This window comes from Tetrao urogallus, assembly GCF_951394365.1.
Source record: "Tetrao urogallus genome assembly, chromosome: 6".
Classification (NCBI taxonomy): Eukaryota; Metazoa; Chordata; class Aves; order Galliformes; family Phasianidae; genus Tetrao; species Tetrao urogallus.
Window position 1 is genome coordinate 32,173,212 of NC_136819.1, and position 27,388 is coordinate 32,200,599.

Consider the following 27,388-nt stretch of genomic DNA (forward strand, 5'->3'; position numbering starts at 1 on the left):
CACCTGATGTGCTCTTTTTTTGTCTGCTCTTCTTTGTCGGCTCTCTTCTTTCGTCTCGCTGCTGCTCAACTGGACTGCGCATCTCACCTCAGCATTATGGTGAGGCCTATCCACCTTATATTAGAATATATTAGATTTATTAGCTTCAATTCTGATTATATTGTATTATGGTGTGTTATCTTGCATTCTGATACTATATTTAGTAAATTAGTTTGTTTCTCCTCAGGTCGTTGCTGCTGGTTTTAATTATTTTGAGGTCCCCTGTTCCCTTTTTCCAGAGCTGCAGATTTTGCGAAATCCCACTGTACCTCTAGTCACGGAACTGGGCCGAACCAGCCCGTAAACCATTGACGTTCTCCTTGTGAGTGCAGTATGGATGCTGTTGGGAAGAGATTTGCAGTATTTTGGCTAGCAGTAAATGTTATTTTTTCATTGTGAATTGGGACTGTGTTTTGGCTCCGAGAATTGATTCATTTTGTGAATGAAAAGGTCATTACTTTTAATGTCTTTGTGCTTTGAAGATACTTGTTCTATTTGTGTTTCTTTTTGTTTTTTTTTTTTTTTTGAAGATTTCCATTTTTATTTGCTTGTCTCAAACTACTGTCTTGTCCAGTCTTATATCTGTTGATTTGTCTCTTTTTGTGCTATTAAAACCTGTTAAAAACTTGCTCATGGAAAACACTAGGGAAGTGTCTCATCAGATTAAAGTAAATATGATTTTTTTTTATTTTTCATAAAATAGCAATTCAAAAAAGCATGGAATTTTCAGAAAGGGAACACTGTTACTGTAATTCTCTACCTCCTTTTCTCATTAGTACAGCATTGCCACAGGAAAAGAAAAAATGAGTACCATTAAAAAATTCAAGTGGTTGGGAACCTCAGGAGATAATCTAATCCAAACTACTGATCGGTGCTAGGTCAGGTGTGAGGTCCAACATGGCTGCTCAGGGCTTGCTATCCAAAGATTGAGACAGCGTATCATCTGTAGGTTTCCTTTTTTACTACTGCTGTAATACTTTTTGCATAATATTCCATCTAAGCCTCTAGTGCCAGCTTGCACTTCTTATCCATCATCCTCTCACTCTACAACATTGTGAAGAGCCTACCTCTGTCTTGGTAATACTCTCATCTCTCATCAGTTCTGCAAGGCTGCTATTAGGTTCTGCCTGATGCTTTGGTATTTCCAAACTGCAAACCGAGTTCCCTCAGCCTCTCCACACAGAGCAAGCAGTCCAGGTCCCTCCACATTTGGGTGGCCCACTGCTTGCCTCAGTTTGTTTCTCTCTTGTTTTGAGAGATTCAAAAAGTGAGTGCAGTATTCTTCCTGAATGGAAGAGGATAATCACTTTCTCCTGCATCTACTACGTACCATCACACACAATCTACTACCTCTGCTCCTGTTATAATGCATTGCTACTTAAATTCCGCTCAATGAAAATACTGAATTTGCTATTTCCTAAGTGTAATATCCCATTCTCCTCGAAAATTCTGAATGCTACCATTGTAGCTCTCCACTTAAGGAACTATCTTAAAAATGCTTATGAAATTTTGACCTTCAGTTTTCAAAATAATTTAATTATGCAAGGGAACAGATTAATTAATAGGCTTTTAATTTATCCCCTTTGTGGATATAGAAGCCTGTTTTGAAGCTTAGGAGCCAGTAGGCTTCTCACAGTCACCTTTATTTTATGGTTACAGGGACGTTTCTTTACTGTCTTTAATAGATCACATACTCTGAAATGTGTGTAATCAGTGATCTTAGAGTGCTTTATAAACTATAAGTAAAATCTTGTATTTAAGAATCTTCTATTGAAATAATTGCAGAAGTGTAGAAGTCTTGTTGCTAATGTGTACTTATGTGTCATGTACCTGCAAATATGTTGTGCTTTAATTGAAAATTTTCCAAATGACAGATAGTTGCAATCTAGACAGAAATGACCTTACGCTTTAACTTAAACACTTATAACGATTTCTGTTACTAATGCAAGCTTCAAAGAGGATATTAATTGGAAAGGCAATTTTATTTTGAGATAATCTATTGTGTATCTTGGCCATAAAATAAACTCTCTTTTGATGAAGGTAAGAAGCAGTTTTCTTAAAGATTAAGTAGTTTAACCATTCTTCATATACTTACTGTGTTACATAGATCTCCTTTAATTAGTAAATTTTTAACAATATTCTCCCATTTTTGTCAGTGAGAGTCTTCAAGCTTTCTTGCAATCCATATAAACAGGCATCTATATGCACAGATCTAGAACTTTTTCTTTCTTTGGTACTCTTTTGACTGCTGTGTGCAATGTTTTGTTTAAAATGGACATCATTAATGTGCTGAAAAGTTCTATGCCATTATATGCTCAGCAGTAACCTTTACTCATAATGTGATATTGTCTGTCTTATTTTGTTCAGCTTTCTCTGGCACTGATGAAGCCTAAGGCTGCTGTTTCTTTTAGTTGCTGATAATTTTTTATCTGATTAACTGACACATTTAGTTGAAATCAGACACAGCCCTTAGGCTGGGCATGGATTTAATTTAAAAAGTATCAAAGGTTTGCACTGCGTGCTGTTTAATCATCATGTTTATCAGGCAAAGAAAAATTACTGGAAGGACCATAGGGAGAGGGTTATCTTAAGGAGCAGTAACTTGGGAAATTGATAATAACTCTGAGGTAATTTACTGCTAAGTTTTACATTCATTAATATAACATTTCCCACTAATAATTACAGTGCTTGTAATGTACTAATTAAATAGAAAACATTAGCACTAATTTTCATTTTGCTGAAGTCTGAGAAGGTCAGGTAAAGACATTAAAATGTGAAATTAAAGAAAACCTCAGTACTAATACCACTGCAATGAATATTTTACTCACTAGTGGAATACCTCTACTGATACTGTGTACTACAATGCTTATGTAGACATTGTTACTTATTACTATCACTATCCTTAATTGCATTTCAGTTACTGAAATAAGAATAAAAAGATCAGAAATGAAATCACAGTGTGCTAGCTTGGATTATTTTACATTTCTCTTTCTGTCAGCTGTGAAGTAGTTTTTCAACTTTATACATGGGTTCTACATAGCCATGTTAACAGCAGCCTAACAGTAAGCACGCTCATGGCAGCTATGCTTTGGAGCTTTCACAGAACTGTTTAATTTTTCATTATATCTTCTAAAAAAAAAAGGAAGGTGAAAGTATTTTATAATATGAAAAAAGCAGTAATTTCAAATCATGTTATTTATAAAATCTTCAAAACTAAGAAGCTTTAAACAGAAATTGTGGACTTTAATGCAGTTACAGTTGCAAAGGTCTATTTGTTGTTCTAACACAATTGATTATGAAGATTATTATTCATGAATGTTATGGATAGGAATAGTCTAATGATAACAACAAGTGTTGTAGCTGTAATGTAATTCCACTTATAGGTAAAGCTAGTAATCTTTTGTATATAAAAGTAAGCTATACTTCAACTAACAAAAATCTATTCTAATTTTTTAAACTTCATTTTCATATCTGCCTTTAAAATGAGTATTGCTAGAAGTTTTGTGGGAGAAATTAATATTAAGTAATAGAATATAAATAGTTGTTAGCATGTATTTGTATTTCTGTTTGCATTTAGTGCCTGCCTTTATCACCTTATGTAGTGATGTAATACTTTGTAACATATTGTGCTGAACATAAATGCTTTCTGTACTTCTCAGAAATTCCAGAGAAGCAAAAATGTATTTTTACTTTCAACTGGTTTATTGTACTAATGAGATATTAAAATAAGTTAATATTAATTTTCATCCAACATTTTCATGTTGTCTGTAGCCCTTTCTATGGCACAAAGACTAACTTATTTCTTCCCCAAATATGCTTCCTTGGCTTTTGAGTTAAATGCTAATCCCTGATACTCCCTACAGATTTCAGACTTCTCTACACAAGCTGAGTTTTGTAAACATGTTTTAATAGTATCAAACATGTTTAGATTACATATTAAAAAGTGTACTATCTGAGCTATGTCACAATTAAATCTGGAATTTCTTTCTGGAATAAATTCTGTTTGCAAATTGTCCAATAACTCTTCCAGTGCCACATAGTGAATCTATTGAAGAACTAGGTTTCTTTCAGTGCTTGAAGTGCTGAGCTAAATACCAATTACAGCAAGGTTTTGCTGTAAACTTGGTCCAGTTGAGGAATTTATGAAGATTGTTACACTTCAGTAATTTTTTCTTGAATTTGTTCTGCTCTAGTCTTGATTTGTTGAAATGTACAGAATAAGATAATTGAATTTATACCCTTTTGTGAGATAAATGTATTTATATTAACTAGCTCTTCTGTTGCAAAGCATTTATTAACTATATTAAGTTTATCGATAGTTAATTGTTTCCCCTTGTGGCACTGTGCTGTCTGCGTAGTGATGGAACTATGTATTTGCCGAAAAACTAAATTAAATATGATGGTGGTGAATAGCTCCCTGTTAGAAGTCCTTACACTTAGATGCTAACCAGAACTGAAATATGGCATGAAGTACTGCCATTTCAAAAGATCATGAAAAACTTATGCATTATTAAAAGAAATAAACTAGTATATGTACAGAATAAATAGTTTATGAATATTAAATAAGAATTAATATAGCTTGCAAGCAAGCAGGCTATGACAATATTCTGTTCATTACTAACTTCAATATGTATTGTATACATGTATATGTAAAAATATATACTTTTTTGTGTATGTGTGTATATGCATTCATACACATATACCTCCACTCATTAAATTAAATGTAGCTAGGTGTAATTGAAGAGGTGTCACTGCACTACAATAAATATCATGGTTATAATAGTAAACATTTTATTTTTTGATGATATTTTTTTATGAGGAAAAGAAAAGCATATGTATTATAAAAGTGTATGGAAAAATATATATGATATATTTATTTATCATATGTAGCCTTGGAAATTAATCTAGTTTGAGACTACACATCCAGTTTATGTATGAGATGCAAAAACATTGGTTTGTGGGATAGTTTGCCACTTGTATCTTGAGCAGTAGAAGATATTACTTAAATGATAAGCAGTGACTTTTTTTTTTTCAGAATATCTGAACACATGGTTTCCTTGTTTGTTTGTTTGTTTTAGTGGATGAATAGATGCAAAAAAAAAAACAACCAAAAACAGTATGATGGTATATTCAGTGAGAATTTTAATGAAAACTTTCCTCAATTGTGTGGAAAATATATCCTAAAAATAGTTTCCTAATTACTATTGTCTACGCAGACACTATGACTGAACATTTCATTTGTGAATAATTTCTTTCTGAAAGAAACATTTAGGAAAGCCATGAATATTTCAACTGAACCTATTAGCAAATCAACAACAGCAAAATAACAGTTACAATTTTATTGTCTATAAAAATTGATGACAGTATAATATAAAAGGTTGTTGGCAAACTGTTTCTGTTCAAAATTACAATAAGAGTAAGAGTTCAGAGTAACTTTAAATTGTATTATGAAGTGGTTTCCTTTAGAGCATAATGCTACTACAGACAACTGGCATGCATAGAAATAAAACAGGACCAATAAGCATTGGCAGCATAGTGAATCTGCTTAATTGGCGAGCTCTTCTGCTTTTAAAAATTATTGCTGATGCTAATACTCAAAAAAAAAAAAAACAAAACAACAACAAACCTTTAAAAATATGTGCATAAAATAGTTGTTTAATTTATACTTTTATTCTGAGTTCTTAAACATAAATAATTTTGAAAGTTTGAAAATTGAAAAAGTCTGTTCGCTTTCTGTGAGATTATAAGATCTCAGAGTTTAGTTCCATGGAAGTGACTAACATTTTCCAAAGGGTAAAAGTAAGAACTCTAAGGCCATAAACATAGGCTGCTTGCAGGAGTTATTTGTATTACTACATTCTCTACTGAAAAGTTTGACTATATCTCAGTCTTGGAATTTGTAGGAGGGAAAGTTTCTTTTTTTTTATAAAGTACTTTTAAAATGTAGTTCTTGTAATTCTTAACTGATTTTTTTTTCTATCCAACATTCTATTAATGATGGATATTATACATCTCAGTCTCATAAAAAAAACTTTTGAAAATCTGCTTTTGAACACAGTGTTATTGTGCTCTTAGTATCTGTTATAGCCTGTGGAAATTCTTAGAAGGCATTACTTTCATGGTTTAGTAGAGTTAATATTGTGTACTGCGTGACCATGAAGATTTTTATTACCTGGCAAAGTTTGTATTGTAAAGGACTCTGAAAAAGGTAGAATTACAGTCATCTCTGTTTAGTAGAGTGCAAACTGCTGTTAATTTAATAGAAATGAACAAACAAACAAAAAAATAATCCAGTAATCTCAATAAGTAGAATAAGCGAATTCTTCCCAGCCTTTGCCAATGTTTGTTTACACTGAGCCCGGTATGTTCTACAACATAATAAAAAAGTACCATTTGTCAGGTATGAAGAAGTAGGTTTGAAAGACATTGTGATTCCATTTTTTGAGTTTTCCACTTTATTTAGAAAATATAACTTCTTTAGTATAATAGTACTTCAGACATTTTTTCATTATTCATTCAGATCTGTAAAGAACACAAGATAGGGCTAGCTATAAATTAAGTTCAAGAGCCTAGTGTTTGTATTCTAATTTTTAAGGAAAAAAAGAACAGCAAAAGGAACTCTTGATAAAGCATTTCCATGTTGAATAATTCTGAACACTAGCAGTCTTTTTCATTGCTGTGGTGATTCTTCTTTCCTGTCATACAGAAAACCTACATAGAAAAAGAGCTTTTCTCCCATAGATTATCAAGCAAATTAATCCAATAATTCCAAAAGGGATTATTTAACAGCATTAAATATTCTTTTGGACACCCTTATTCAGAATGACTTTATTCACTGGCCTTAATATTTAATTGACTTAAAAGTTAACTGTGAATTTAAATTAACCTAATTAGTAATTTGCATCAATTTTCCTGAGGGTGCTATTACTCAAATATGTTTGAAAAAGAAAGAAAATATCTTGATTTCTTTTTTTTTTTTTTTTTTTTTTTTTTGTGTGTGTGTGTGTGTGTGTGTGTGTGTGTGTGGAAGTAAACTTCATGTTGAGTGTTGAGATGTTTACTTTATGTATTATTTTTTACTCTGCTTGACTCTGAAGAAAGGTTATTGGATTTTGCGTATGTCACCTTTATTTTAAAACAACTCTGTAGAGAATTGTAGGTGGTTAATTTGAAGGCTCTAAAGAGGCTTCACATAGGAGAAAGAGTGTACATACTCCTCCATCTGAAAATTGTTTCCTAATTAAATCTGAGTGCAAAGACATTCTGTGTCTTTCTTTGCAGGTGGAGTTGATGAGTAGGAAATCCATTGAGATTCTAGGAGTGGTGCATTTTATTGTTTTTCAGTAATAGAATCAACTTATCATCACTGAATTATGGAATGGATGAGTTTGGAAGTGACCTCTGGGTAAACAGGGCCATCAAGAGCAGGTTGCCTCATCCCATGTCTGGATAGCTTTTGAAGATCTCCAGAAGACTCCCCAGTCTCTCTGGGTAATCTGTGCCAGTCGTCTGTCACCAATGAATCACAGGAGTACTTCCTGATTTTCAGATGGAATCTCCTGTTTTCCAGTTTGTGCCCACTGCCTCTCATCCTAGCACTGGACACCTCTGAAAATTTATATAAAGAGTATGAAGAAGAGGTGTCCAGACAAATGTAAAGTGGAATTATTAAGACTCTGGAGAATTTTAGTTCAGTACTATGGCAGGATTTCATAGTTTGATTTTGAAATTTGTACATAGATATATAGTTCAAAATTTTGTGGTAGTCTTTCTGCAAGCTTCAAAGGGTTGATGTGTAACTGATCAGCTCCAGAACATAACTCACCTTCTATAGTTACAATTAACCTTGGTTGAAAGAACAAAGCAACTGTGTCTAGAGTAATGTCAAAGAAAGGAACTGAGTCCAACATGTTGACTGGAACCCAAGGAGTTTAAGAAGGCGAAAGTTCATGAAATATTTTACATATGTACGTTTTCAAATGTTATGTTTTCAATGCGTTCGCAAGAAAAAAATAAAGGACTGCTTAAGTAATTGAAATAAAACAGGGCTGCAGAGACAATGTATTGGGAAAGCTTTGATTTATTTATTTATTACAATTTGTAGGTGATTTTAAGTTCCATGCAAATATTCTATCATATTTTATTCTTGTGCTATTTCTTATGACAAATGCTAACATTTTGATTATACTTTATGATTATATATTACTGATTTATTTGTAGGTAGGATAGCTGACATTTCAGTTACAGTGAAGAATTGTGGGTCATTTTCAGGATGTCAGGAAAGTATTAGTATAGGCTGTTAAATCTGGTATTTTTTAGTTACAGCGATTATTCCTTGCAGAATGATACTTGCTTACTCTGGAGTCGTAACCGTCATGCAGGTCAGCTGTATTGCTCTCTTCTATGTAGAATCTGCATTGCTGCCCACTTTGTTCCATTTATTGGGCACAAGAAAAATCATTTATTCTTGGTTGATTCTTCTGATAGAAGTACTGAAACTCTATTATTCAGGCCAGTATACAATGTTTATCATTATTATTCCTTTTCTTCTTTTAGGACAAAGAAGCAGTGGAGGGTGTGTCTGTAGGAGCTATTCTTTCTGACTACCAGAGAGTTCGAGTTGAAGATGTGTAAGAACACGTTATATCTTTATTAACATAGATATACTGGAAAGTGTTTTGTTCATTTGTTTTCCAACAAATTCTGGAACAGATGATTTTATTTCTCATGTTCTGTGATACCTAATTCATTCAGTTTGCTAATATAAATGTATATTTTTTTCTTTTTTTCCCTGAAACTGTGTGTTTCATATTTATTAGCATTGTATGTAATACATGTCATTAGTAAAAATCCAGTAGAAAGTATACCAGAGTTTGGGATTACTCTCCAAGTTGAAATAGGTTCAGGTCTTTGAGTGAGCTTCAGCTGAAATCAATTACAGAGACACTTGTGTGTGTGTGTATATCAATTCCAGTGGTGATGTATATGTATTTTTCAACAAAATTTTAAAGTGGGAGCAGTTTGTAACTTGTTATCAGGAATGAAACGGAAGACAGTCCTTATTCACCAGTCTTCCATTACTTGCTTGAAATCTGAAGTCCATAATTGTTAATCTGGAATTTTCAGTAATATTTCTGCTGTGCACATTCTTTAAGCTTGAATAAATTGGGATACTTCAGAAAGTCTAAATGGAAAACAAAAAAGAATTATGTAATGGGAATTCTCGAAAATTGTGTGTTATTCAGACTGATTTGGGTATGGAAAAAAAATTTATGCTTCAGAAATGAAAAAAAAAAAAAAAAAAAAAAAAAAAGCCTAAATATGAATTATTATTTCCTGAGTCCATTAGTTATTTGTTGATGATACAAGCAAATATGTGAAACACTTTATGAACCTGAATTTGATTTAATGCCAGCTATGCTCACATCAGCAAGTTATCTAGCACAGATGTTTTCTTTACACTTTACAGAGATAAATTGCAGTCAGAAATAGCTCCTTTCTTCTTCTTTTCCATAACATTCAATGTGAGTACTGATATAAAGGAACAATAGTCAGTTTTAATGACCTGGTCATATTACTAGATGTTCTAGAAGGGATGGCTTCTGTTGATTATGGGTTTCAGATCTTTTATTATGTAGTATCACTATATTTCAGAGATCTTATTAATACTGATTTGAAGATTTACTCTTTGCAAATGTTTTTTACAGAAATCATCCCAGTTACTTGGATTCAGCTAATTCATAAGCTGAATTTGAGCACCTAAATGAACTCCTTGACATTCAGAGATGCTAAATATTTCTAGTAATTTCACAACTGAGTTCTCTATTAAAATATCTGAAAACAATCACAAAACCAATCAGATTTACATGGGTGTTAACTATGAATGTAGGTATCAACATAGAAATCCATTTAACTACAAATTCTCAATGCTAGTAGTGATGGGATATCCCATGTTTTTATCAAACAGTGTTAAGTGACAAATAAATAAAACTTTTCAGTTACTTGAGTGCAGTGGAATTGGCAGGTCATGGCCTGAACCAATGATTGAGCATCAGGTGAAGAGGCATGGCAAACCCAGGGAGCTCAGCTGCATGTGAGTGACTAGAATGGGTGGACTCTGGGTCTGCCCCTCCTTGCCCTCATTTAAGGGTTAGCAGCTGAGATTGTGCTCCTCTTCAGTCGTCATCAGTTGTCGGAAGGATTGAGCTAACTTTTTTCAATATCTTTTATTGGTCCATGGTGCTTGTACATAAAGCCTTGTACATAGGCTTTATACACTTTATCACCAACTGATGGTACTTGACAACTAACAGAAGGATTAACCATCAATACTGCAAAGTAGTGATTCTCTACTGTGATAATCAAATACTATGTCAGTATGATGTATATATGTAAACAAATAATTAAGTTTACATTATCGAGTTACTACTTTGTACTCAAGCTGTAAACGTTCCCATTAGTGATTCTCTTCATTGGCTGTTGATCCAAATCACAGATTTTTTGAGAGCAACAAACTTTATTTGCTAACGTGTGCAACAGTTATCTCATAGTAACTCTTGCCTTAGTTGTGTTGATAAAAAAGTTATAATTTCCTAAGATGTTAATGGATTTGCATCTATAAAGGTTAAGTAATGCATTTTCTTTCAGTTTTCCTTATGTTCCCCAGCACATTTATTGATATCAATGAGTTGCAGCTTATGTAGGTAAAGTGTGGTCAGAACAAGATTCTTTTTTTTTTTTAATGTTGGACTTTATCATTTTCTTTAATTTTAAATTAATTATTCTGTACAAAAATATAATGCTTGGTTTTCATTTTTTGTTGTTATTGTTTTTTTTAGATGCAGAAGACTTAATCTTCAACCTTTAGCTTACCTTTGGCGTCGGAGGGAGGAAATACTGCTTAAAGAAATGATATCATCTAACATTGAAGCCATAATCATAAAAGTGGCAGCTTTTGGTATGTATTCAGACTCTGAACAGTGTTGTCTACTAAAACTTCAATGAACAAATTCACAACGTAAGAGAAAAAAAAACAGAGAAATTGTTCTACCTTTTTGGATAATAAAAGCAGTTACAAGCATAAAGAAATTAAAAAACAAACAGAAAAAACCCCACAACAAAAAACAAAACCAGTATAGCCAAAGAACAGTCATGCTATCTGAGTAACTTTTACACTATAGTTTCTTAGTGCACCAGAATATTAATATCTTTGCATTGTCAGATATGTCATATGAGGTTTGTATAATAGAGCAAATCAAAAGATTGTTTATTTGTTTATTGTTTAGAGTTCAAGTGAAGTTTTATAGCAAGTCTTATTGAATGACATGTTTTATGTGCCACATAAAAATATGGCTGAGAAATATGGAATATGATTAATATGGTGCACTATATTCATTTCAGGCTTCTATGCAATATTGCAATATTTAAAAATATTAGGTGACGTTTTATGTGTAACATGACCAAAGGACCATTTCTTTTCTGAGTTGACTGAGGGTCTGTGGTCCACTGGTCCGAAGAATGGCTACTATTACAATTCAGTAGTATCAATGGCTTTGGTGGCCAATACAATATGTTTGAAAAACAGAGTTGCATAAGCTTGCCTTAGAAATCTGATGGCTTGTTCTTTTGGACTATTATCACCTTAAATTCTTAAGGTCTGTCCATCTTCTTTAAAGTACTCATTTATAGCAAAGTTGTTTCTACTGAAATATCAACCAGGAATTGAATTATAATCCATTTAGACTTTGGGTAAGATCCATGACTTTTTAAAGATGATTTTTTTTTTTTATTGTTCTTTATTCACTTCTCTTTAGGTGATAATGTTTTTTAACAACTTTTTACTTTATCACTGTGATAGTCTTGTATAGGATCTATTAGTGAGATTAGAAATTTTAGCAATGCCATGTTCCCTACTTCACAGAAAAATAGCAAGTCATGCAGTTTAATAGAATTTTCCTGAATTTGTGGTAGACCATTGGAGTTAAATGCTTTGTTTTCCACTGTATTACACTTCTTTTTTTTTTTTTTTAAAAAAAAGAAATTTAAGGGAATAAAAATTTCAAGCCATGTAAAATTTTTTAGGTTGGATAGTTGTTCTGTTTTTTGTAAAATAAAATACTTGCATTCCTTAATCTGAAGAATTAAAAAGGTATGACAGCAAGAATATGCAGTGTGCTTTTTCTGATCAAAATTATATTTCATGGAGTTTAGGCTATTTTATATAATTAAAAGGAACAAATTAGGAAAAATAAGCTAACAAACAATGCCCCCAAAATGGAACAAGTATGTACTGTTTATAATTTATCTAAAATATGTTAAAGAAAACAGATGATTTAAACAAGAGATAAAACTGCTTCACAAATAGACATTATTGCCTCATCCCTGAAGCAAGATTAGCTTTTCCTTTGTATTCTGCAGCCTTTTAAAAGAAAAAGAAACTTAAAACAGACTTGTTAGTTCTCAATGAGTCCTTTGTTGACTATTTGTTTGAGGAGCAAATGCCATAAATACTTGTAGATAGCAATTAGATAGAAAATGACTGTGAAATTTTTTTTCCTTTTTTTTTGGCTACAGGTAAAAGAAAGATCTTATCAGAGTCAATTTCTCACCTGCCTCAGGCAAACGTAATTGGATGTAAGCAAATTTAATGGAGCTTGTGTGCTCTGGGGCCATTCTGTAATGCTTTAATAATTGCATGCCTTATTAAAGTGAATTTAAGGTATGAAGGCTGTTTAATATATCAAGTGGCAAAGAAGCTAAGATACAGTTTAACTTTTTGCCTCTCAGATTAATAATCAAAGCTAAACTGCAATGAAAATATTAAAAATAGCAGATTTAATACTCTGAAGGGTAATGCATTAGCTAGTACACTGTACAGATGTTAATTCAAGAAGCAAATCAGTAACTTGAGCTTGACATTCATCAGAGCTGGCATACATGTACACCCACCTTGTCCTGTTTTCTATTAACTCAGTGCCAGTATTGGCAAGGTAAAGCCTGTCAGTTTATGTAGAAAACACATAATTATGCAAGTAAATGAATATTAGTTTAGTATGTTTCCTTAAATCCACCATTACAAATTAATACCATAAACTTTGCCAGTGGCAAGAGTTTTCTATCTCAGAACAGTGTGCTTTTCCAGATGGAATACCAATTGCTCTCACTTGCATGCAATAAGAGTATTGTCAGCAAGACCTCTTCACATGCCTCCTGTATATCTATAGGTACATTAGCTTGTTTTCCTTTAGAGTGTGTTTTGGAGTTGGAGGCTCTAATGATGAGAGAAGAATATTCCACACAAACCTAAGCAATTAAAAAAAAAAAAAAAAAAAAAAAAAAAGGATTGCTCTGCATATCTGTCTGCACTGCCTCTTTTTTGTTGTTGAAGCTGCCTGTGTGATGCATGATATTTTTGTATTTGAAATATATCTCCCTTCAGTGGAAGTCCCAGAAAGTTAGAATGAGGTCATTCAGTAATAGTTAAATTATACCACAATCATAAGATGCAGTTTTGACATCCTTCTGTGGACAAGCTGTGTGGATTAAAACAATAATTAGCTAGTAGAATCTGCATGTGACATATTCCATTTTTATTCTTGGTAACATTATGTACTGCTTCTAACTATACCAGGTTCTAAAACTTCTACTGCAGCAAAAGCTCTAATACTCAACTTGAAGTGAGAGGAGGAGGAGGAAGAGGAAGGTTATATTTAGAAGGAATTTTAAGGTTCTTCACGGTATGGTCCTCAGTAAAAACTGAGAATAGAGTTTTATCTATTTTTAATTTACTTAAATAATTTAACTATGTCTAATTCTTGCAGAGATAAGAATTGACACTAAAACTTAAGTGCCATTTATACAAAAATTCAGTTCTGTTAGTGCAGTTGAAATTAATTTTATGTCATGAAGTTAGAGCAATTTGTCCTCAACAATTGTAGTTTTCCTTGATGTTTTAAGAGGAATATTTGTTTTCAATACATTTCTGCAACACAGATTTGGTGCTGAAACAGAGCGTAAGCTCAAACCCTTAAATGTGTATGTGTGTAGAGCCAGTGATACTTTCCTTTCCAGGTTTCTATGTGTTCTTGTCTAAATTGATTCTTCATTTCTGTTCTAGCTTTTGCCCTTTTGCAGGCAGTCTATCAGTTTGCTCTTCCAGAAGTCCCTGTTGATTTATCTGGGAGCTGTGCATCTTAAACATTTTATAAATTGTCTGTGTGGGATGACTTTAATGACAGTGAAACAAATTCAAGCACTTGTTCATGCCACAGAATCAATTTTTAATTCCTTTCTTCTAAGCTTAATAGCACTACAAATGTTCAAAGCACAGAAATTTCAGAATCTTTTATCAAGGAAAGAAGAACTTTTTTTTAAAAAAATCCCAACTATGGCGGTTGAGCTCTTTTAATGAAATAAAATGTAATAACATTAAAAAAAAAAAAATGTTGTAGCTACCAGCTCTAAACTAATTCTCCTCAAAACGTTTCAGTATGCCAAAGTTTAAAAACTCTGAAAACAGATTTCTATGAGGAAAACCATACATTAGTAGAAGTACGAAACGAGTTTGTAATGTCTCTGAAGTTCATGGAGATTCCTGAAGGGAAGTTAGCTGGGGCAGTGTTTTCAGCACGCTGAACTATTTGCGATATAACATCTTGTTTTGAAAGATCAGAGAAGAAAAATGGAGTTGAAAACAATGGTTTATCCTTTCTTCTTCCACAATGTCTTCTTAAACTATGAACCTTTTAGACTTTTAAAAGTACATGTGAAAATATTCCACTAATACAAAATTTCTTGACAGAATTACTGAGATTTTTATTTCTGAAACAGTAGAGCTAAGTTGCTTTGAAACCTGAATGTAAATAGAATACAAATAACTTTGTTAAGAACTCACAAGACATTACAGATAAAATTAATATTGCTAGTATGAAGAGTTTTATGAGCTTTTACCTCTTGAATTTTAAAATTTGATGATATCAGATTAACGTAGTTTAGAAAAAAATTGATGAACACTAGGTATAGGATTTTATCTTCAACAATAGTCCTACAGTCTCTGTTCCAACTAGTAAAATTACAGATTGGTTCAGTGTAACTGTAAGAAATAATTTATGCACCACTATTTCTTAAAACTAATCATTACTTAATCATTATTTACTCAAAATGTGAAAATGGAACTTGATATGTTTTTAATGGCTGTGAAAAAGGCAAGTGGTACCAGGTAGTTCCCCTTCACTATGCTCATTTGGAAGTAACTTAACATCAACAAAATGCCTTTTAGTAACATTTTTTTATAGATCTTTTTCACTACCAAACAAAGCCCTGAATTTCTGCCCTGGTGTTTATGTTGCTGCAATTCTCTACAACATTTGTCTTGTGACTGTGCACCAGAGTTCTGCAAATGTTGATAGGTTCAAGAATTCTGTTCCTGTCAGTGGATTTGTCAGTAATTGCAGATGGAGTACACATTAATTTGAAATGATTATACAATTTGTACTATCATGAACTGATTTTATATTAAAACAAAAGTTGAGGTGAAAGCAAAATTTGTTTTACTGGGTACTGCTAAAAATAGCAAATCTTGCAAAGTGTTTATGTTGTCATGTACTGATCTATCGCAGAGAAATAAAGCCCAACTTGCTTTCTTGACAAGATATTATAAATTGACTGATGTAATTCAGTTGGGGAGTTAAAATGCTTTGAAAATAATGGGGCATAACATTCTAGGGTTAACATTTATTCATAGATGATGCAATTAAATAAAGCAGGCATTAACTTCAAGGTCAGTCAGTAAAGTAATAAAAGTGAATATTTTAATTGAATTGTAATTGCTTCCCATTGATACATGCAAGTTAAGTGAAATAGATGTCAGTGCTACAAATTACAGTTCTCTTCCTAACTAATTTATTCATTTTACAACAGTCATCCAGATCCGAACCTTGTTGGTTTATCCATCCATCCAGCTTTCTTCCTAGCTAGCTTTATGGAGAAGTCTGGAGGATGTGGTTAAATTGAATATACTGAGAATTTGCAATATTTTTTTCCTTTATAGTCTAAGTTGTTTTAAGTGTCTCAATCAATCTACTCCTTCTTCAAAAACAAACAAACAAAAAAAAACAGCATACAAAATAGAAGAATGAATTTATAAAGGCTGCTCCAAAAGTATTACCTCCTATTTTATTATGATGGCCTTCAGTGCCAGAGGGAGATGTTGGTACTATGACAGTAGAGGTTGAATCTTCCCACCAATATTTTGCTATGTTTTTTTGCCACATAAAATATGGCAACAAAGCGACAGTCTGATAAAATGACATCTGATGAAGTGTGTCTGGAGCAAAGATGTGTCATTGAATTCCTACATGTGAAACATGCATCACCCATTTACATTCATAAACACTTGCTGAATGTTTATGGAGATCAAACAGTGGATGTGAGCACAACGAGGCAGTGAGTGGTGCCATTTCTGCAGTGGTGACCACAGCAATGGATCACTTCCGTAGATTTTAGGGGTGTGGCGTGCAGGCTTTTGTTCATCTCTGGCAAAAATGCAGTTAGTGGTGGTGATTGTGTTGAAAAATAATGTCCTGTAGCTGAGAATTTGCTTTATCAAATAGTATTCTTGTGCTCTTGGTATCTGTTGTAGTTTCCATGGAAATAAATGGGAGGCATTACCTTCAGAGTGACCAATTATTGTTAATTAATAATTGTTAACTGCTTGTTAAATATGGTTTGTAAGTATGGTAATATACTTTATTTTACTTTAGCAGTAAGTGTGCACTGTGTATGCACACCATTATTTGCAATTTGAATTTGTATTACTGATTCTGTGAGCTACTGGTTATATTGGTTCTTGATGTCTTTAGCAGATTATTTTCTCACAATGCAAACTTAGTAAAAACTAAAGGAAAATATACTTTTCAAAAGAAGGACAAGCTACCCAAAAAGTAGAATACTATTAAGAAAGAGAAAGGTTACATTGCACTTCTATAGATTTTCATGTAAGTTGGGATAATAATTATTGTAGAGTTTACAAACTGTACACAGGCAATTAATTTGCATTTTCTATGATATTTGTATAATAATTTCTTTTTACTTGTTATGATTTATTAAATGGGAGCAAACAGTAGAGGAGTATTCTTCTGAAAATCAGAGAGAGATTAGGAGAGAAATAATATATTAGTATGTCTGGATTTAGCAACTTTCCTTTCTGACTTGTTTGTAATGAGAATTCAGTTAAAATTTAAACAAATAGTTAGTCCCTCTCCTTAATAAAACTATCTTGGAAAAGTAGTGATATTAATGGAGAATGTTAATCTGGTATTGTGCAGAGTATTATAATATGCTACTCACACCTGTTCCATTAAATTCAAGGACATGATGTTAAGCTAGTATTCATTGGAAGACATCAACAGAGTCATTGCAATTGTTTACTGTAGGCCACATCAGCTTTCACCACAGTGTATACCATAAGTGCATATGTTATACAATTAATTAATCATGATATCTGCATGTGCTTCATGATCATTTAAGTTGAGGAGTAAATTTGCTCTGGAGAAAAGGTTCTCCAGCTAAATGATTGTAAGGAGTTTAAAAACAGTGGACAGGCAAACTCATACCTATTAAAAGAAGATATAAGATATTTTTCAAACTGGAGACTGCATGCTGTTGATCTTGTAAATCATTTAATAATATTCATCCCAAATCTTAGGGACAAAACAATACCCAATTTGGGGTTAATCGATGCTTATAGCCTCATCTGACATGTATGTACACATAGAAGTAGTGTACGTTTTGAGAATAAAGGTAGTTTTTAATGAACATTTTGTTTATTTGCCATTTTGCTCCATTATCTTTTATATGGCAGATTAACAAATATAACCTGCTAGAAATATGCTTTATTGGCCTGATTATACAGTATGGACAATGATGGGATTTTGAAATGTATTTAAAAAAAAAAAAAAAGCTTTTCAGAGCAAAGTAAGTATATTCAAATGAAGTTATCTTCATTTGATTTGATCAATCTTCAATTGATTTTCACAAGCATAAACAATCATTATCTTTTATGTAGCAATGAACATTTTCGTTCTGTTAATAAAGAGCGGTGGATGACTCCCAAGATAAGAACAGAGGTGGAAAAACTGTCCTCCTTCCTTTTAATTATTAAACAGTTTGTAAAGTGTCTCCTCAAATAGTAAGGGAATTTTTAATGCACTTTAATAAAATATTTAAAAAAATTTATGTTTTGAAATCTCATTCATTCTATCTTGTTAATTCAGTTTCACTGAAATTTAAATATATCAAGAGCATCATTATAAAAATTAAAAGGCATATCAGCTATTTGAAGTCAGCAAAGACTTTATTTAATAGTAAACCATACATTTATATAAAAACTTATAATCAGTGAGCTAAAGTGCTTTGCAAGGAACATGCTTTAGAAATTACTTCTAAATTGAGACATTCTGCTGGCAGCTCTTTGATTATTCCATTACTATATAAAGTAGTACCCTAGGAAGAAATAAACGAGTTTGTGATGAGTACTAGGAAATGCGATCACTGAAAACCTTCCAGTGTACCTTCGGTTTTAGAAGTCATCATTCTGTTTTTCTTTCTTTGAATGTTAAGACCTTTTGACCACTTACTCTCAGATCTAACTAGAATATTAATTTTGGTTACTCACTGATGAGTGTGTCAGCTCTTGAAATAGGGTTCCTGGGTGTTTTTTTTTTTTATCCCAGTGCCAATTATTACTGCCAATTATTTGTTTTATTCTTGAGAAGAGACCATGTAGCAGCCCTAAGCTGGCAAAAATCGTAAAGGCAAAAAGTCAAGAAAGAAATTTAGAGAGGCAAGGTATTGGTACTATTAAATGCTAATAAAGATTACTTTTTTTTTGTCTAGGAAAATAAATCAATACATAGACATCTTACAGAATATTTTGTGATGAGTCAGAAGGCAAAGCATTTCAGATATGCTGTAAATCTGAACTCTCTTTATATCTCCATCATTTCTAATTCTTGCCTTTTTTTGTTAGACATGTATGAGAAGTTTTGTTTTGCTTTGTTTTTTAAGGAAAAGTTTGTCTTTTCCAGTAATTTAACATATCTCTTGTAGAAACTATGATAACTTGTATTTTAATTTAACATATGTGTAGAAAGGAAACTTTCTAGTTTCCAACTGAACTTCTGAGAAGGTAAGAGAAGGTGAGAAGGTAATTCCTGTGTAGATTATCTATTACTGTGAATTCATGTGTTTACTTTGCTGGTTATTGAAAGGGAAGGAAAACAACAGCTTATCTAGTTGGCATGCAGTACAAAAATAATTGGCCTTGTTCATCATGAGCATGATGAATGAAATGAAAACATTTTGCCTGATGGGGATGAAAGAATTCTGACAAAGTAGGTTTTCTTTAGGATAGAACTTTTTTTTAGGTATAGTGGCACAAATTCTGCGGTAGACAAGCTACATTTAAAAAAAAGAAAAAAAGAGTCATATTGTTACTTCATAAAACATATTATAACTTTTTTTTTTCTTTTTTTCAGGTTTAGATCCAGATAAGCATCTTGGGAAAACATTGGATCAAATGGAGCCTTATCTTTTGGAGGTATTACTGTATTACTGAAAAAATACTCATAAGCAAAGTTGTAATTTGAGTGCGATGCTTTAGAAAGTCAGAAAAATTAACAGCAAGTAATGGATGTGACAAGATCATATGTGATATAAAATTTCTCTGTCAACATCTGAACATTTTATATCATATTTTATGTAGTCGGAATGCATACAGAAGTGCCTTTCACATTTGAGTAAGAGCATATACTTGAGCATATACTAAATTCTGTCCATGGGGGTATGTAGTCATCACAGCATGTAAATGCTTATAAATGGAGCTAGTATATTTACTTAAAGAAAAGGTGTATAACTAAGAATAAGAAGACCAGATTTTGTACATCATCTTTGAGTTTGAAGTAGAAGAATCAAGTATTGAGCTATGTACAATCTGTGAATAATTGTCCTGGAAGTGTGGTTTTGTATGTTGTCTGTGACAAAATAAGCTTACTCTTTTGTTGTCCTCAAGCAAATTAACACCTTGTCCAGGTTTAAACTGAAACAGAGTTGATTATATTCAGTGTCTGGTATGAGGCCATGTTGTTTTGACTTCAGGAGAAAGACAAGTTTGATAACACAGTGATCTTTTAGTAATTGCTGAGCAGGTGCTGTAAAGAGCCAAAGACTCAGAGGGTTACAGAATTTTCCAAGTTGGGAAGGGCCCATGAGGATCATTAAGTCTAACTCCTGGCTCCACACAGGACCACCCAAAATCCAGACACTATTACTGAGAGTGTTGTCCAAATGCTTCTTTAACTCTGGCAGCTTGGTGTCTTACCCACTGCCTAGGATGCCATTTTCAGTGCCTGAGCACCCTCTGGTGAAGTACCTTTTCCTAATACCCAATCTGAACCTCACCTGCCTTGCCAGCAAGGGGAGTGGAAGGAGCTGGGAGAGGACAGAACTAGGACATATGACTCAAACTGGCCAAAGGAATGTGCCATACCATATGGCATCATGATGAACAATAAAGGTGTGGGGAGTTGAGGGGGCAGCAGCTGCTGAGGCGTACTGGCTGGCCAGCAGTCAACAAATGGTGAGAAACTGAATGGTGCATCAATTGTTTTCGGGAGGGAAAAAAAAATTAGTCATTACTATTTTTCCTTCTCTTTTTAGTATGTAGTTTTGCTCACTGCCAACTCCCAGTGGAATGAGGGAGGGCTTTGGGAAGAAAAGCATAGAGCTCATGGGCTGAGTATTTGTAACTGTTTATTGGATCATTGTCAGGGAGACTGCAGAACTGATCCCTGTGCAGTTTCCTCTGCATTGCATGCTATGAAAGTCAAAGTACAAGTAAATTGCCTTTTCTGGATGTTTTGTTGGATTTAAGGAGTGATAAAAACAAATCAGTAACTATAAACTGCAGAGGTTTCTGATTTGAAAAATTACTATGCAACCCAATGAAGTGTTCAACATCAGAAATCGTGGTAGACAGAATGTGAGAGCGAGGTGCTTACAATTTACAGGAGGGAGGAGAAACAAATTTTATTGTTCTGATCAGTGTCAATGTTAATTAAAAAAGAAAAAGAGCTCTGATTTCATTCATGGAATTATTTAACTTCGGGGAGAAATAAATTGCTGCCTAAATTTTCAGTCTTCTGATTGTATTGAGTGGGGAAAAAAACGTGGAGTATTAGGTGGGAAGAACTTTACATTAGATTTGCAATATTTTTCTCATTCCATGCAGGAGGTTGAGTTTGTAAGTATGATAATGATCTGCTATCTATGTTTTTATCATGAGTATTGGTTCAGGACAATGGCAAGAAAAGTTCCTGAATTTTTTTCTAAATTATAAGCCCTTAGTTACTGAGGAATGGTCGCTACATAATTACTAAATTGCTTTTTTTTTTGTATGACTATTTCTTGCATACCAAGAGCCCTAGCTTTTTACACTGAAGTATTTTTGGCAACCTGCCAAATCTCTGAGGCTGTTCACCCTCTCCTTGGAATTTATTAATAGAATGCTAAATATATATCATGGTAATATTTGTCTGTACTTCTGTCCCTATTAATAGAAATAATTTTTTAGTCATTTGTGTGCTTGCCTTATAACTTGATGAGTAATTCTGAATGTAAAGAGCATTTCTATAGTTACGTAGAATTTCTGAATTGGGAAAAAAGTCTACACTTGGACAGGAAGCACTGGAATTCATATATTCTATCTTACATCACTCAACTTCAGTCACAAAAGTCAGCTTTTCTCTTTGTCTGTTGTACCCAAAGTTAGAAGGGGCCATTCTTTGGTAAAGTTTGGATTCTTCTTCTATACGCTGTCACGGAGTTGACCAGATGAATCTATGTCCGTGACAGGGGCGACAGGCCTCTGCCCTCCCCCCCCACCCCAGTCCCACAAAAATGGGAAGGAAGGAAGGAAGGAAGGGAGGAAAAGAACAGCGGCAACAATCTATGGAGGAAAACTTATTTTACTATAATATTGGAATACAAAATAACACAATATATAAAATTTAATTGAAATTGAGATTAATAAATCAGACAAGATAAGAGAGAGAGAGTTCCCGGGACCGATTCAAACCTGAAAAAAAAAAGCTTGGAACGGCTAGGAAAGCACCCTCCAGCACCCACTGCCAGGCAGCAAGAGAGCGCCCCCCCCCCCCACCCGGAAGGGCCAGACCCCGTGACTTCGGTAATGTACAGGGATAGGTACCTGGGATTGGGCATTAACACTTTAATACCCCGTACACTACATGATGTTTTGATGTGGAATACTGAAACCCAAAGTAAAAACAAACAAACAAACAAACAAGAAACATAGAACCATAACAACACCCTTTGTCTGACTGTGTATTTGAGTTAAGATGAATAGCCTGGAAGCTCCAAGAAGAAGAATAAAAGGTTTTGACTAAGTGTTTTGTAGATTGTCCATTCTTATTGCATCAACATTAATTATTCCTGATGTATTTGTCCTGTAGAAATGTTTTTGCTATTGTTGACAGAATACATTCTTGTGTCAGAGGTGTAATTTATAAAGAGCATTTGATTAAAGGTTTTCTTCTGTTCATTTTCTTTTTACGAAAATATTTAAGGGAAAATGAAAAATGTCTCCAATAGTAATACATTAAAAAAATGATGTAACATTTCTTACAAAACTTAGATTTCTTACAAGACTTAGATTTTCCACTACAAGAACCCTTAAACCACAAGGTCACGTAGAGTATTATCAAGGTTTTGTTTTCCCAGATTGTTATCCTTTTCTTCAATAATATAAAAAAATTGAAGAGGACTTAGGCCTTTTGTTTAACTGAATTTAAATAAATGTGTTATAACCAAGATTGGAATTTTTCCTGCAGGGAAATGGGAGTGGGGGGTCTGTGCTTTTAGCATGATGCAGTTGCTTGATTACTACCTACTGACACAGTAAATGTAGAATTAGAATAAACTGTTCAGCAATTGCATTCTTCTTACTCAGACAAATGAACTTTGGTTCATGTTCTACAGTCACTGATGTAAATCATGTCTCTTATTTGAAATTTACTGAATTATGCAATTAGCTGTTTTAGTGTGATTCCCAGAGCTTCAGGAATATTTATAAATATATCAGCTTAGAGGCCATGCTTAGTATGATAAGGAATGGAAGCAAAAAATTCAGTTTTTGCTTTTCCTTTTTGCTTTTGACTTGGAAAGTTCAATTCATGAGAATTTTTGAGAACAAGATAGTTATTTACAAGAGTATGGAAGCGGTTGTTAACTGTTGCCAGAAATTTTATTTGTTGTACACTGCTATGTAAAGTGCTACATCTTGTATTGATTTACAGCACAAGCTTCTCGCAGAAGTGAACTATCTCTGCCAAAGGGAGAGAACCAGATTTGTGTGCCTGAACGAACTTTCTAGTCTCTTGTGGAAGAATAATCAGGATTTGATTTGTTTATCTGAATACTGCAGTACCAATTCTACTTAAAATATATCACAAATTATATTTATTGGTATTTCATAGATCATTGTGATACACGATACAAAGAAATCAAGAATCTTTTGTGTGATATTTGAGGGTTTTTTTTATTATTTTAATGAGTGGCTTTTTAGAAGGTACAGACTGAATTTATCAGCAAAATCTATTTTTAGTGCTCTACTGTAATACCTGTATGTTTAAATTTTTCTTTTGCGTTAGGTTTCTGAGAAATATGGTGTCCACATTTGCGGAGAAGGTGGAGAATATGAAACATTCACTCTGGACTGCCCTCTATTTAAGAAGAAAATAGTTGTGTAAGGAATAGTTTCTTCCATTTCCTTATATTAAAGCAATGAGAGCATTTTCACATTTAGCTTGAGGCAGCTTTTGTTGGCAGAGTGAAAAACACATCCTCTAAGTTCACAAATACTCACTTTGTTTAACACTGGCCAAGTCCTCTGAAAACCTAAATCAATACCTGACAAGACGAGGCCTTCATAGAAAGCTATAAACTTCTTAGACATTTGCACTTTCGTTTACTTGCTGATTATGGCCTGCAGTAAAACTGGTACCTGCACACTGACACTTTTATCCTTTCATGAAGTGTGAATTGCCTGTAATATTTATCTTTCATTACAGCTACATTTGATAAACTGCCACATCAGTAGCCTGTGGGTTCCATTAACTCCGTGTGTGTGTGCGCGCAAGTGAGTGTGTGTAAGTTTAGCAGCTTAGAATGATAACGAAAACATTTTTCTTCCATTATTAGAGGATATTTTAAATATAAATATAGGATGAATCCATCTAGTATTTACTGAGTAGCTTATTCTTTTGAAATAAATTGTTGAGATCTGTGTAGTGGGATATGAATAATGTTTGACTCTTGTTGTAAGTTTCTTTTTAGTCTGTTAAATAGCTAAGTTTGCTTGCTTTGAGTGAGGTGTTTCGACTGATGTTCCTTTTCTTAGCCAAGTAAACAGATTAGTAATCACGTACTGATGATGGTTGTCTTATGGAAGGTCATGATTATTGTTCATATATGGTAAAGCTTCCACAGTGAAGATCTATTTGTTTCATTTTTCCATACCACTGGTATCTGTATAGAGCAGAGAACCAGCAACTGTTCGACTTTCATTACAGGGACAGGAAGAGCAATAGATAAAATGTGGAAAGGTTTAGAAGCTGCTATAGTGGAAGTATGCTGAGGTGAAATATTGGTTGACTGCATGATATGTTCTACATAGTCAACTGAAAAACTAGATAATTTGAGTCTGGAGATATTCATTTTTACATTTAACGTCTCATACGATTTCTACTGAAGTGATAAAGTCTTATCAATTCCAGTGGGTATCAGAGACAGAATTCTGAGAAACTGTCATTTTGTTTGAGAAATAATACCCATTACCAGCTGTGGCCTGTTCAGTATTTGTATTGCAACACTTGCAACAAAATGTATGCTTTAGAAGAAGGTAGCTAGATTATAACTGACAAATGAAATACACTTGTTTAAGTTTTTGGCTTACATTTGTTTAGTTTATTGTTTACATTATTTTATTACTATATTATATTATTACTATATTTTGTTTCCGATTAAACCTGGGTATTCCGTTAGAATTGGATATACAATTCCCCAGTATTCCTTTAGAAAGATCCTTAGAAAAGGTGTCCTTTTGCACACCTGAAATAGATTAAACAGTTACTCAAGCTAGTTCTAAATGTACATTTCTATAGTCGAAACTGAATAGGTACACTGACATTTTGTTTCTCAGGCTTAATTAGGACTGCTTAGCTCTCTCCTACTTTGTCATAAAAGCATAACTTTTAAGGGCCATTCAAGTAAAAATCTATTATGAGCTTTTACAATAATATTTGTAGTTTCTTTTTCATTAAACATTGCTGATAATCATTTGTTATTTATGAGTTGTTTTTACAACTTTACTTAGTTTTTATTTTTGTTTCTCATATTCACTGGGTGAATCAAAACAGACTATGTAATCATGTTGTTAGGCTGGTAGTTTCCAGATGTTTAAATAGCCATGGTTGTGATATACATCCTGATATTATTTTTAAGCTTAAATGGCGTTGTAAGAATTACAAGCTAGAGGTTAAATAAAACCTGTACAAATTTTTTCAAGCTTCCTAAATTCCTTAGAAACATTTTGCTAGTGTAAGTCTCTGTGGAAGACATTGGAGATTATTCTTTCCTATATAACAGTTACAGTGTATTAACTTCGGCTGGCTGGCAAATGCTCAGGAAGCTACCCTCTCACTTTGCAGGGGAAAAAAATAAGGTGCAAAAGCTTATGCGTCAAAATAAGGGTGGAAGGATGGCTTAGTTGAGACCATCATGGGCAAAACAGTCTTGATTTGGGAAAGGGTAATGAACTGCACCAGTGAGCTGCTCAATTAAAATTAATAGGTTGCAGCTCCAGCCAGGAACCCGCTCCTGCTTTGGCTCTCCGCAAGCTATGGCCTTTCTCAGGCCACATCCGACTGCTCCTGCACAGACTCATCTCTACGGTCTGCACGTGGAGATTTGCTCTGTCTGCTGTCTCTGGAGCTGCAGGGGAGCAACCTGCTCCACTGTGGGTTTACAGGGTACTTCTGTTCTGCATCTGGAGCACTTTCTGACCTCCTTCTGTGCTGATCTTGGTGGCTGCAGGGCTGTTTTTCTCACATGTCTTTTCTCACTCCTCTCTCACAGCTGCTGTTCAGCATTTTTTATCCTTTCTTAAATGAGTTATTCAGAGGATCTACTTGTGTAGCTAATGGGCTCAGCTTTGGCCAGTAATAGGGTCCCTTTTGGAGCCAGCTGGAACTGGGGACAGTTCAGTTCTCACAAAAGGCATCCCTGCATCTTCCCACATCAAAACCTTATCTAATATGCCCATAATTTACAATGTTACTTTTGGGTAGCATTTTCACTGATTACTGCTTTTGTCACACGAAACTTGTGACTGTGTTTTCACATTGTCATCTTTGAAAAAGGAAATCTGCTCTATCAGGAAGAAAATAACCTTTATATGTCAGTTATGGAGAAGTGGGAGTTGTTTTAATGTACGAATATGTGGTTAATTTTGCTTTTGAATATTAAATTCAGTCTTGCAAAACCATCCAATTTTCATTTAAAGACATGCCTTGCAAACCAAGCATGCCAAATTGACTAAAATATTTGAAAATAAACAATATTTAGTGGAGAAACAAAGATCTTACAATAGAAATACTCAACCAGGAGTCAGATGGGTTTTACCTGGTTTTACCAGAATGTCTGTTGTCATCTTTCTTATGCTCAATATTTAAGAACCAAGTATTTCCTATCTGGCATTACACTCAAATTTGTAGTGCAATTGATTGACACCTCTAGAAATCATATAGTTCTTGTCTATGTGAGGGCTATCTATTGTCTAATGTTATGATAAAGGCCCATTAGTATGTATGGAATGCAGAATGCTTCAATTTGTTTTCTTTCTAAGTTAAATTGATATATTGAAAACGTTTTGGAAGTATAATTCTGCAGATTGCTTTGTCATTAGCCCTGTGATTAGGTTTAGAATCAAAACTAAATATGTAAACTTGAGAAAAAAAATGACAAAGAAGACTTGCCCTAATGTGTATTTGTTTTGTGAAAATAGTATTCTGTTTTAAAGTAATTTCCCAGGTATTCAAGGTGAGTTGAGGGATCAGACAATTAGGACAGTTTTTCAAACTATTATTTTTGTTGTTTTCTGAAGTCTTCTGAAAATGTTCCTTAACAAAATTCCTCTTCTTCTGTCACAATGTAGTTATGTTCCTAAGGAAAACTATGACTTTCAGTATGAGATGGACTTTCTTACAATTTTCAG

At 33.5% G+C, this 27,388-nt stretch overlaps 1 protein-coding gene across 2 annotated transcripts in view; it reads left to right on the top strand.

The window, feature by feature from the left end:
- DPH6 (diphthamine biosynthesis 6) overlaps positions 1 to 27,388 on the top strand; it is a gene marked incomplete at its 3' end in the record, with an annotated part of 176,359 nt that overhangs the window by 33,464 nt on the left and 115,507 nt on the right. For both annotated transcript variants that reach the window (XM_079536913.1, XM_079536914.1), the window contains exons 4-7: positions 8,596 to 8,669; positions 10,878 to 10,996; positions 19,575 to 19,636; positions 23,766 to 23,860. In XM_079536913.1, coding sequence (XP_079393039.1) covers positions 8,596 to 8,669; positions 10,878 to 10,996; positions 19,575 to 19,636; positions 23,766 to 23,860 — 350 coding nt within the window. The remainder of the gene's footprint in view (positions 1 to 8,595; positions 8,670 to 10,877; positions 10,997 to 19,574; positions 19,637 to 23,765; positions 23,861 to 27,388) is intronic.